This window comes from Chenopodium album, chromosome 23, assembly GCF_948465745.1.
Source record: "Chenopodium album chromosome 23, dcCheAlbu1.1, whole genome shotgun sequence".
Taxonomy (NCBI): domain Eukaryota; kingdom Viridiplantae; phylum Streptophyta; class Magnoliopsida; order Caryophyllales; family Amaranthaceae; genus Chenopodium; species Chenopodium album.
The window spans coordinates 7,735,724-7,749,541 of NC_137856.1; the positions used below are offsets into that span (position 1 = coordinate 7,735,724).

A 13,818-nucleotide genomic window follows, 5' to 3' on the forward strand; every position below is an offset into this window, starting at 1 on the left:
GGGCCCAGCCTAACTATTCTAAGTGGTTACAAGTCCCACATTTCTTCTTTTTCGAATAATTTCGGAGCAAGAAAGGTTGGACTATAGTTATTAACTATTCCTCCCACAAAATAATGTGGGTTATGTGGGCTCAATGAACCACCATTTAAGTAAAATACAAGCCGATTGCTTATAAGCTACTACTAAAACTACACTCAAAAGCAAGGCAAAATATCTACTGCAAGTTGCAAAGAAATTGGAAAATGAAATAACATTGGCTGTGCAAAGATCAACAAATTAAATGTCAGATCACTCAAATATCTCTATCTATTATGAAAGATTTAAATATCTTCAACTATACAGATAACTCGGCTACAACTGCCGCAAAAATCAAGTATAATCCACTTTTCCTAACTATATATAGATAAAATGGTTGGATGTATTCCTAGCTAGTAATGTGACAACTAAATCCAGAAAAGGTGGAAGTTGAACTTTAAAAGAGAGGGGAGGGGAGGGGGGAAGTAACGAAAAATCCAGAAAAATTTCAATTTTCTATATATATGCTTACGGAAAGTGGCCATAAATGTTAACCTGGTACAAGCAAAGCAGCAGCTGTGTCACCCATGTTGTCTTACACGCATCATCATCATCAGAGTTTCTCTTGCTGCGAGGTTGACATATGTGCCTCTTCAATGTGTCTAGTAAGTAGAGAGATCCCATAGTGTGAAGCGCTTGAGGCAGCATAATATGATGTCACAGTAAGCTGGGTAAATTTAGGAAGAGCATAACCTGCACATTTGCTACCTTGATCAACTTATTTCACAGACATACATTACGTAACGAAAGATTGAAAATAGCAAGAGTTTTGATTCATGTAAGCACATTACTTGCCAACCTAATCGAACTTCACTGAATCAATCAAGTACCATGAATAATTTTTTAAAAATCAAAGAAAGAAAAAGAAAGAGAGAAAGAAAGTTAATCTGCCTGCAGAGCAAGAAATAGTGTGAAAAGAGCAAAATGCAAACCCTAAAAAAGCATGAAATGTAGGAAAGCTAAATGTGTCCCTCTCCCTCATCTCCTTTATATTACTTCCTAATAATATCTCCTTCCTGCAGTGAATTGCTATATCATCCATTCAAAGAAGACCTCTGTTCCAATAAATAACCCGAATCCCATCTTACCCTTTTAATTTAAAAACTGTGGCTTCCTTCTCCCTGCAGTGAATTGCTACATCATCCTTAACAAAACTAAAATTTCACACTCTAATGCTAGATCCATAAAAGATATTTCCTTCTAGTTCGCTTTGAAAGGACAAAATGTGCCTAGTTATTTTTTTTTTTTATATTTCCTCTGTAAATTGCTTTGAAGTTTTTAAATGGTTTCAAAGTGAGTTCTGGAACATTTGCTCTTAAACATATACATTGTACCTCAAGAAGTCAAGAATGTTTCAGAGCGAAAGAAAATTTGCCAAGAAATCCCACCAGAGACTAGATTCTAGTTGTATAAAAGTTTTGATTGACTACTTGTCTTACTCAGATAAGCCTTTCGTCAATAAAAGGGTTTAGTGGGTAGAGGAGTTACATGTATACTTTGTTCCTGTGAAGAATAGTTTCCCTAGATGCTTCACTACTATCACTAGAAAAGAATGAAGTGACTACTTATTCACAATAGACAGAAAACGGAGGTAACTTTGTAAACATTTGACTGATTCCATTAGAACTGAAGCTGAAAGTTTGCTAGTAGATATAAGTTCAACCATGAGAGCGAACACAAAGAGAGAAAAAAAATCCGGTCTACCCTGGATAATTAGTGAAAATCAAGTTCCTGTTTCAGTAACAATATTATATCAAGCTGGCATGGTGGCATGGAAATACATATTGATTAAGAAATTTTTTCTTTGCCCGAGAATCAGATTAATGAATATAGAACTAACATAAAGACAAACACCCCCATTACCTCCTAATTTTACTCTTTCAACCCACATCCTAATCCCACCTGCAGTCTGCCTCCTGTTCATCAGCACACATTGAACCCATATCGCCTTCCCAGCTCCACCAATTACACTGAATGTTGGAATAGGAGTCTAAACCAATGGTTCTCATTAAGCTAAATCGGGAATTAGATTCATTAAGTTAATGACATCAAGAGTTGAGACTGGTGCACCCATCACTGAAATTTTTTGTGATGTCCATTTTCTTTAAAATTATGTTTGGATATGAAACTCCGGAGGGAAAGTGAGGGATGCATTTTATATTAGCGGTCCAGTTTTCTTCCAATTTAATAAACTAAATTCCTCGATTGTTGGACAGATTTAGAAGAAAAATAAAAGGTCACTCTTTCCCTCCCTTTCTCTTCCCTCTTTATCCTTCCCATCCCTTTCCCTAGACTGTGGTTGTCCAGACATAGTGTAACTGGATTCCAAATTTAGTTAACTTTCTGGCTAAGCTAACGCAAGAAGGATACATCAATTTAACTGATGTACACAATACAGGAAAACCAAAACAAAAATAGGGCATCCAAACCGAAAATTTTAGTTTTGGGTAGGTTATTTTAGTCTGTTTAATTCAAGTTTAGTTTTAGTTTTGCAAATTTCTGGCACACTACCTACCCCAATATATAATATACATCTAGAAACTTAACATTAACAGTTATAGTGGCTCGGTGGTAAAACACCTTTAGGAGATATTTTTGTCCATATAGATCCTGACTTCCTGAGTTTAATAGTCAGCATTGCATCTTATTATCTTAGATCTCAAAACCTTACAGATAGCACTGCCAACTATACAACACTATCAACGTATAATAATTGTTCCATTAATCATCATCATTACTAGTTTTGAGCCTTTAACATTTGTAAATCTCATTTCTAAAAAGTGTTTACCCATTGATTATCCTTCAACATAATCAGTAACCAGAGCTATTTTTAGGATGGGCTTGTAATTATTGATGTTTAATACTCCCCCGTTTTTTAATACTTGCTCCACTTTCCTTTTCCGGCTGTATTTAAATACTTGCTTCATTTCCTTATTTGGAAAGCTTTTACAATATTTAATTCCTTTCTCTAACCTAGCGGAACCAACATATTCTCTCTCTCCTCTAATTCTCTCCACTACTTTTGTTTTTTACATTTTTTTATTTTTCCACCAACCCCACTACCTCCATATTTTTATTACTTTCTCCAATTTCTCCTAAAACTTCGCGCATGGAGAAATGGAGCAAGTATTTAACAACGGAGGGAGTACAATACTACTTGAACTTAGCAGAAAAAAAAAAAAAAAAGTCTGATTACCCACTTTATACCAAATGTTGAGTTAAGTCAAGGCTCAAATTATTTATAACCTGATACAACCGGGTAACCAAAGTATTGTACTACTCCCTCCGTGTTTTAATAAGTGTTATACTTTGACCGGCACATAGTTTTAAGCAATATAATTGACTTAAATAAAATAAGAGGTAAGTGGGGTAGTTGGTGTGTTAAAAAAATTGTAAAAAAAAGATAATGGGGTTGATAGTTTATCGAAAAGTAATGAATGTGAGAGGAAAGAAATAATAAAAAAAAAAGTAGTAGTGGGTTTAGGTGGAGACCATGAGAGGAGAGGGATAATATATTTAAATATAGCTTTTTAACAAACAAAAAAAAAAAAAAAAAAAAAAGTGTAATACTTATTAAAACACGACAGCAATTAGTAAGTGCAACACTTATTAAAATACGGAGGGAGTACCTCTGTTTCTTATTTTGTGCAACTTTTGCCATTTCGAGATGTTATACATTATGTGCAACAAAAAAAACTTTTCCTTTATAGTAAATTTTTATAAGTCAATTTACCAACAACCTCATTAAATGACATGTTATTAACTTATTAGCCAAACTTATTTATCCTTCAACATAAACCGAACCCACATCCTCTCTCCTCCATCACAACCACATCCACCACCCACACCACATTTTCTTTCCCCTCTCTCTCAAGCCACCCTCACCACCACATTTCTCTCTTCTCTTACAACCACCACACCACCACCACCATATTTTTTTCTCCACTCACAACCACACCACCACTGTCGAGTTAGCGCCACTTCATCCTCCCTTATAAAAGTGGTCACCTTATACTGCCCACCATCAGCTTTCTCCTCTCCTTATCTTGTTCAAAAATACCATTAAATCTTAAAGTTAGAGGTTTTTATGGTCAAATTTGAGGGTGGTTGAATGGTGATGGTTTTGGAAAGCGGGAGGGTGGTTGGTGTTTGGTTCTGGGAGAGGGTGAGTGTATGGTGTGCTTTTGGGGAGCGGGAGGGTGGGTGGTGGTGCTTTTGGAGATAGGGTGGGTGGTATTGGTGATTTACTAGGTGGATGCTGGTGGTGGCAGGGTGGTGTTGAGAAAGTGTTGGGGTTAGTGTTAATGCTGGTTGAATGGGTGAAGTTCATGGTGGCAAGTAGTGTTGGTGCTAATTGCCCTTGATTTATTTATTATCCTTACGAGATATCTTTTTCTCTTTACCACAAATCACATAACCCTTGTTTTGAATAAAAACATTAAGAGATTAGGTGTTAGGGAAATGTATCACTAATTTTGTTGCACAAAATAAGGAACGAAGGTAGTAATAACAGTACTGTGGTTAAAAATTGCTTATTTTACATTGAAACACAAAAGGAGAGGCAACAATGGGTAATTAAGAAATTTCCTCAAAACTTAAGGAAAATAAAAGCTAATTATGTTTGGATAATAATAGTGAAGGGAAAAGGAGTGAAGGAGAAAGAGGGAAAGGGAGGTGAGGGAGGGAGAGGGTGACCTTCCATTTTCCTACTAAATCTCTCCAATAATGGAGGGATTTAATTTATTAAAAGGGGAAGGAAGATGGATCCTTCCAATTCTCTTCTCTTCCCCCTTTTAGAAGATATCCAAACAAAGGATAATGCACCTCCCTTTCTCTTCTCTTCCTTTCCATCCATTTCTCTCTATCCTAACTATTATCATAACTTTTTACTATTATCATAACTTTTTACTTTTAAACCGAGGCCTTTTTAGTTGAAGGGATTTGGCTAGAAAATAATTGAATGGAAAAGGTTTTAACTATGAGCCCATGTTTGGTTTGATAAATGACATGAGAATTCAAAGGAAAGGAAAGGAACTAACTAGGAGGGACGCCCCTACACTATTATTTTAGCTTTCTGTTCCTCCCAAAGTTGAAGGACTCGAAAGAGAAAAATAAAAGCTGTAAATCAAAGTTCTTTCCCTTCCCTTTTTATTCTTTCCTTGACCAAAAATTTGGAAAATATTCTCCTTCCTTTCCCTTCTCTTCCTTTCTTTTCCCCTCCCTTCCTTTCTCTTCTTTTCCTTTACTACTGTTGAATCAAATTAATCATCAAAAACCTATAGTATCTAAATTAATTTAGCTTGAGTAATTTGCTACTCTTACAACTCAAATTAGGACAGATACAACCAAATACAAGCAGTTGAAATTTTAGTTTCTTTATTAATTTGAGAGGGGAGGGGGAGAATAGATAAACTCTTAAACCAAAAGCTATCACTCTCTCTCAGCTCTAACTCGCTGACCTTGCCATAAGATTGCCAATAACCAAGGATCCACACAAGCCAAACCTTAGTCACACAGCCATAATCAGAGACCCTTAATGCTACATCATGCCAAATGAGATCCAAGATGTACGTATTTTCCGTAACCAATGCCATTTATACTATTTGAGCCAACATTTGGTTTAGTAAAGAGCCTGATGAGCAACGAGTGGATTAGTCAGTTGACACTGGAAGGAACACCGCCAATGCATTAATAAAGCTCCACATGTGTGGTCATAAAAATAGTCAAAGGTCATTAGACCAGATTGACAGACATTATAAGACCTTGACAATGAGGCTTTGTGAGAGACCAGTCATGCTGTGATGATGTAGAGTGACTGGTGAGGGTAGTTAGAACTTAGAGATTCAGAATTTCTTTACTAAGCTCGATCAAAACTATTGAGGCAAAATCGTAAAAACCAGCCCTTTGCCTTCTGGCCTCAACTCATTGTTTGATAGTAGCGAATCTAGTGATCTAACCATCAATGACATCAAACAAATTGATTCCTCGATTTACTTAGACTGAACAAACAACAAAAATTTAAAGTTGATTCCAATATCTCTAAGCAGTGAGTAATATAGGAGTTTATTGACAAATTTCTACCAATTTGCAAATAATTTGAATGAGGGAAATGGCAATTTTTTCTGAAGGATCTTGTTTACACAACAGATCATAAATGCAACTTCCTAAGGACTTGCAGCAACTATCATGCACAAACAATCAACCTACAGCTAGACCCTAAAATATAATAATAAATAGACATGCTACAGTAAGATATAAATCAAAACTTACCACCAAAGGCAGCACATGCAGCTGAAGACAAAAGTAAGGGTGGAAGCTGCAGCAGGTACAGAAATTACAGTAAGATTAAGCTAAAATAAGATTTACAGAAATGAAGGTCAGTAAATATTATGATAAATTTACAATTGCCTGTGCATGGATTGGACTTACCCCAACAACAAATGGAAGCCACTTGGGTCCTTTAATATACTTCTGGACGAAAGGTATACCTAAGAATATGTATCATTAGACTATAGATACTTCTTTTGACTGAAAGTAAGGTAAAAGAAGAATTACCAGTGTTGAAAACATGAGTAGCACTTAGCATTCCTCCAATCCCACAGCCGGCCTACATAACAGTCCATGAATATACATTAGATAAATGGGATGGAGAAAATTTAGAGACGAAGCCTAGGGGGAAAATGGAAAGTAAAAGCAGAACGATGTGAAAGCCTTGATCCCAACGCAAACACTATTGTAATTCTGTAAATGAAAACAAATCTTAATATAGCCTATAAGGAAAAGATTTAGTCCTCCAATTGTGTAAAAGATTGGACAAAGAATGCCAATCTTATAAACAAAAAACACTAAAACAACAACAAAGCCTTAGTCCCAAAATGATTTAGGATCTGCTAACATGAATCGTCATAAAGAACCGTACAATATTGAAAAAAGGACATAACAAGATAATCAATTGAAAGAGTTTGAAAAAAGGTGTGTAAAGTGAGAAAAAGAAAGAGCGTCCAAGTAAAATTAAGAGAGTTTTAAACGGGAATCAAGAATTTTTAAGCAGTGGTAAATATGTGTGAGTAAAAAATAAAAATAAAAAAGAAAAAAAAAAAACATTTAGGTTTGAGAAAGCTTTACCAAAGGAGATCAATACAATTCATAAAACACGAATTGGCATAAACAAAAAAACACTATAAAAATAAAATACCAAGCAACTTGAGTAAAGAGGAGAACCATCTCAATATCTTGTAATGGTTTACAATTGATTGTAGAAATAATGGCAAAAAGTAACCATAAAGAGAAATCATCCACTCAGACTCCATAATCTAGAATATACAGCATCAAAGAGAGCAACTTCCAAAAAGGCCAGATGTTTGTTACCCATTCAATCTCTGACCTCAAATTGAACTTTCATGGGCTAGAAGCATAAGCACCTGCCACATCCATAAACGTTCCTATTTTATACTCCATACACCATTTTGCAGTTTCAGCTCTTTCAAAGCTGCAAAGTCAATAACCAATCACTAAGAAGTAAGAAGTTTTTAAACAACTTCTGAAAGCCAACTTCCTCCGTCTTCATTCAGTTCAACCACAAGGTCCAACCCTGTTAAGAGATCTCTCTTAATAGACTTTCTCATAAAATATCCTTAGACATCTCATAGTATTTTCTAATTTTATGAACCAAATAAAAGGGAATCCTTAAAAGGGGTGATGACAGGACTTCTTCCACTAAGCAAAAGACCCATATTACACCTATTCAATCTTCTATGAATTCACAAAACTAAATCATATAAAGCCACAAATAATATCCCATGATGGAGTCCTAAAAAAGAAATAAAGAAATTCTTGACCTCACAACTGTCCAAGACTAACTAAACGATATGCAAATTTGGGATGACAATCATGACATCTACAAGTTTCTAATAAATTTCTCGAGACAAGGCAATACAAACATAAGCTGCAAAAGGAACAAATGCCAACTACCGCAAGATAATTCAGTGTAAGAATTTACTTTATAATCACATTTATCAAGACATCACCACCAAGTGATGAGAAAAAGGAAAATGAATGGTCTATCTCTGGCAGTCTAACACTATCTTGTCTGTTGGCTGATTGTTAAAGCCAACAGCTGGGAAGAATAGAAACAGCCTACACCACCATCCACGTACACCTCCTCATACTTCATGATTTTATCAAAAAAGCTCCCTCATCATCAGCCCTCCTTATATCAGCAACCAACTATCTAGCATAAAAGCAGCAGCAATAATCTTTTGCATCTACTCACGCATTAAAAATCATTTCACAACATTGATAGGCCAAAATCTTAGACCAAATTTGCATGATATCAGGAGGCACAAATAATAAGATGACATTCTTGAATTTAACAAACTAAACTGTTTTCAAACCAAGACTCAAAGGAGGGATTTCCTAGTTTGATAGACAACACATACACTCGTATGCATACTTTAACAAGGACTCTCTTTCTCAAAAAATTTCTAACACATTATCAGAAATCACCTTTAGAAACACCAAACAAAAACCAAAGCTGCTTCAAGAGTACAAGACAGGGGCTTGATCAATAAATATAGATCATCTCATGTAAAAAAGGAGATTCCATAGAAAATATCCTCTACATATCTTATCAAAGTCATGTACACCTCAAGTCCTCAATTAACTCCTTTGTTAAACAAACAGAGGAATGTATTGGCTTTCAATTATTAATCTATGCCCATCCTCTCCACTCGACAAACTTTTAATGCATGGTCATCTTGATCTTCCAACCAACTCACTACAAGTAACTACTGCAATCACAAGCAGACCTCTCCGTCTTGATTATCAAATCCAGCCTTGTCATTTTTAAAATTTTTATTTTATTTTATTTTTTTTACATCCAGAATGAATGGCCTCTCCTGTCTAAACTAAGTGTTCCCAACCCATTTACACTCCAACCCTTTAATTTTTTTCAACAAAAATCAACATTCCAGAAAGCGTTGCAAAGTAGAACCCATTAAAGCCCATCAAACAGACCTTGAAATCAAGATGCAAAGTCTATATGTAGCCAAGACAAAGTGGAAGAACCCTAAGTAGGAACCAAGACAATGACAAATGAGCACACTTAGCTCTAACATGAAAAATATACATTGAATTAAAAAGCTCCAAATCCTCTAACTACTATAAACACATCCAATTAACACCTTGAGGGTTTCTATTTGTCTTTCACTCTCTCTCACCACCATAGAAGAAATCACATTACATTTTAACACATTAGGCACAAAGTTATGAATTCTCGGCAAAGACCTGTCCTTCACAGGGAAGTGCTGTACAATGCCGCCTAAGATCATCTTTATTAACACCATATACATCACATATGAAATCAGAAACATTATAATGTACTCATGACTTCACCAAAATTAAAAAAACATAAACAATTAAGTTCCATTCAAAAAATTAACAAGATTCAAAGTTGGTCTACAATTTCTGAGAGCAATAGGAACTGCAAGAAATAGATTGTATAGACAGCTCGCTTACTATGTTCAGGCATACACAAACAGAAATAAAGAAGACAGAAATCATACCACAGTTGTAGCATCGTGCAACACAGGAGTAATTGTCCATTCACCACTCCTCTGAATCAACAAGAAACCCAATAAGGCAAATAGTCAGCATAGCAAGAAAGTTCCTTGTGACAAATTGTCGAACTGTTAATATGCATACCAAAATGCAGCGAAAAAAGAAAAAAGGTCAAAGAGAAAGCACACAGAATAATCAAATTGAGAGAATATACAGAATCAGAGTCGAGGAGAGAGAGACAACGAGGGCAGCGCGGGGTGCCGAGGCCAGGATTAATGGTGGGAACATGGTGATACGCATTTCCAGTTCGAAGCTTCTCCTCATACACTTCTCGTGTCCCCATCTCTCCACTTGCCCTGATGATTTCGCTGTGTGTTTTTTTATGTACCAATACTCCAAAGCTTCAATTGATTCTCGTACTTAAACTTCTCTTTCTTTGCAATCACGGTGAACTAGGAAAGGAAAAAAGAAAAAAAAAGATAAAGAAGAGCATGGCTTTTTGAAGTTAGTGAGAATATCAAAGTATTGTTTACGTTAAGAAAACAACGGCACGAACAATTTAAACAAATACAGCGTAAAAAAAAAGAAGTGATCACTAAAAAATATTTTAAAAAAAATAAAAATATAACAACTATATTTTCATCATATACCTCTAACTTTTGCAATTACTCATCATAAACCCTTAGGGTGCATTTGGTTGGGGTATTCATCATAGGGAATGGGAATCAAATGCTTGATTCCCTTTGTTGTTGTTTGTTTGGCATTTGTTTCCATTCCCTTTACCCTCTACCAATTACCCCCCCCCCCCGACTTTTCCATTCTCTTTCCTTAGCCACCACAACACCACCAAATCCAAACCAGCCACCGCATCCTACCCTATCCCCACCACCCAGCCACCATCGCCGCACCTCCACCGTCCCTCACCAGATTTCCCCCGCCCATCGCCGGAGCTTCCCCGTCCCTCGCCAGAGATCCCCTCCCACGAAAAACTCCCCCACTCCCCAAAAAAACCCTAAAAACTCACCTCCCCTTCCCCGTAAAACAGCCAAACGGCCTTCCTCTCACCCCTCGAAACCCTGGCAGCTAGGGTTTTGAGGGTGGGAGGTGGGCCAACCGGCTGTTTTACGGGGAAGTAGTGATTTTTTAGGATTTTTGCGGGAGTGGGGAAGTTTTTCGGGGGAGGGGATTTTCGGCGAGGACTGGGGAGCTCCGGCGATAGGAGGCAAGAGGCGAGGAAGGGGCGGCGAGTGGTGTGGTGGCTGGAGAAGGTAGATAATAGGTCTTGTGTGGTGGTGGAAGTGGTAGTTTGTTTCCCTTTGTTATTCAAAACAAACAACATAACAAATTTTGCGGTTTTCCATTGAATTCCTTTTCTTTCCCTTTGTTCATTCCATTCCAATTACCCCGTGTGAACCAAACGGTCCCTTAATGTTTGCCTTCAAAAAAAAAAAAAAAATATATATATATATACCTTAATGTTTAGATTCACCATGTAACCCTAAGAAATTATTTTTACAAATACATCAAATTAACCTTGATGACCAACGTTCGTCAACTCCATTAGCTTCTCACACCAAACATCGATACACTACCACCAAGCGCCAGTCATCTAACCAAAATCTCACTAGTTATTTGTCAAGAAACATCACTCAAACACCATCATTTCAGCTGAAACAATCAATGGAAAAATATTGTCTTCGAACTTTGGAAATTGTGCAGAAGTTTGGCCAGAGGACAGAATTAATGTCGGAAATGGAGTCCCAAAGGTCAGCATGCAGATCAACTAAAAGCAGATTTGTCATCCACAAACCTAGCCCTGCCATCTTTCTTTCTCTATCTGAAGGAACCCCTATCGCCCACATCAACATTCCACTTCTGCTGACCACTAGTTCAAACCTTACCTATATATTTAAACCCCCTACCTAACACTCCTCCATCTCCATGTATCCTCTATCTTCCCAAATTCTATAACACCCTGACTCTAGAACTTGGTACTTTTTAACAAATTAATAATTGAGAACAAAAGCATTTGCAATTCTTTATTAAATAGAGCACGAAAGGTATCAGTGTGGAGCACAAATGTTGTAGCCTGTTGATCTTTGTAGCTTGCCAAATCAACATTACTCACATGGAACAAGCAACGTCTTTTAAAAGTGGGCTCCTCTTTTTATGCGTGTTTCTAGTTTCTTGCATTTTTCTGATAATTAATGAAATGATACAACAGGCTTTGTCGCTTTGATTATAAGAACATCAATAGCTACTGCCTACTTCAATTCCAAAATTAAGTCATCGGTTTTTTTTTTTCCTCAACGTTTGTTAATTTTTTTAAAAAAAAAGATAGATTTAGTTCTATAAATAGCAATGGAATAGTACAAATGAGCCACAAAACTCCCAATCATCTCTAACTCTTAAAATAGTTCTTACAAATTACGAGTATAAAAGAAACTACATCCGTTTCTTATTATTTGCAACAAAAGGGTATTATTTATGAGACACAAAAATTCCTTTGTTGCATAGAATGCACTTTATTGAGCAAAAACACCTACATTACCATTAAGCACTATTCACAATGACAAGGTCCTCAAACATTGGGGTTAGCATTGTCTGGAAGGAATACTACTCAAAGTCTTAAATAAATGAGGCCATGATTTCACCCTTTCATATAAGCAACAAATCTAAAAACTATTCTTCCTTAGTTTCCTTAAATTTGCAACAATTTTGCCCTATTCATATACTAACTTAGACAAGATAAGCATTACTAATACTACCTCTATTTCATATTATTTGCAACGAATAGACATTTCTACTCACACTTTGTGTCAAATCATTGCAAATAATATTAAACGGAGGTAGTATATAGAAAATTAAATGCTATTATGGTAAAATTGTTGTAATTTTAAGGGATGTAAAAATTACTAGTTCCCACTTGCCATTATAAGTTCAGAAATATAATTGTTTTGATTAAGAACATAATAGTTAGAATTTAAACCAAAATTAATGATTAATTCACTAGCCAACATTGTGATTTATACCACTTTATACAATCCTCCAATTTCTCCACTTACCAAATCTGAAATCCAATCGACTCACCCAAATATCCACAATTGATCAATTGTTATTATTGTTCTTAACTCAAATAAAAACCCATCAAATTCAAGATGTTAGTTGGATTATTAACCAGAAATCTATTCAGAAGCTAAAACATTAATTAACCACTCAATTATCTAACTTAATCACCAAAATAAATTCTGAAATTAATTATTTAATCATATCAATCTCCAATTGATCAATAGACGACACAACTAATTTATTTCAATCAGCAGTTCGACATTAAACCAGTACAAAAAAATTCAAGCGAAGCCATACCAACCAATTTTGTGTCTAATTAGCAATTACAACATCATTTATACATAAGTTACAAGAATCAAATTAGGGCAAACTAACCTCCTTAATTGCAGGAACTCGTTGCTGCTGCTGCTAGTTAACACGGATGGGAGGCGGTGTTGAAAGGTGGTGGCCGGCGTCGAGGGTGGTGGCGTTGAGGGGGTGCGCACCACAGCCGGAGTGGAATACGAGCGTTTTTTTTAAAAAAAATGTACGAGCTTTTTTTATTTTGGGAGTACACTTTTGCTAGAAAGCAGCTTGGCAGTTACTCGTATGATTTTCGGGTCCGAATTCTCTATCCCACTCATATGTCTCATTCCATGTTCCATTCGTTTTGATTGGTCTACGTCACTTTAAATATCAATATTAATATTAAAAAAATTTAATAGCAAATTAAATTAAATAAATTTTACATAATTTATATTTTAGTTCTTATCTTTTTTTTTGTTTCTCCTTTACACAATTACGTTTAATTCAATTGCATCATTTTTTTCCTGTATACTACCTCTATAACTCTAGAAGAACCCTAATTTTTTTTTTAAAGTTACCTCAATTTATTCTTTCTCTAATTGCATCCATAAATACTAAAGCACTACAATTCACTTTAATGGATACTCCACGAGAAGTATTGACAAGCGATTTCGACAATTTACCATACGAGGTATGATTCTTATTGAATTACGTATCTATGAAATACTATATGCATATGTTTTGTTTGTTTTTGGTCAATAGGGTAGCTATTAGAGCGCATATTGATAATTACTATTAGTATAAGCCATAGCATTGTCAAAATTATACTGC

The 13,818-nt window shown here is 35.7% G+C and overlaps 1 protein-coding gene across 1 annotated transcript; it reads right to left on the reverse strand.

Annotated features, from left to right (window-relative positions):
- Positions 1-281: 281 nt before the first annotated feature.
- Positions 282-13,269, reverse strand: LOC145608920 (uncharacterized). Its single transcript, XM_081664503.1, has 7 exons — positions 13,078-13,269; positions 9,848-10,085; positions 9,639-9,689; positions 6,631-6,682; positions 6,505-6,563; positions 6,346-6,391; positions 282-768 (listed from the first exon to the last, which is right to left on the reverse strand). The coding sequence occupies exons 2-7, from the start codon at positions 9,974-9,976 to the stop codon at positions 629-631; spliced, it is 477 nt and encodes a 158-aa protein (XP_081520629.1). The 5' UTR covers positions 9,977-10,085; positions 13,078-13,269; the 3' UTR covers positions 282-628.
- Between the last annotated feature and the right edge of the window lie 549 nt (positions 13,270-13,818).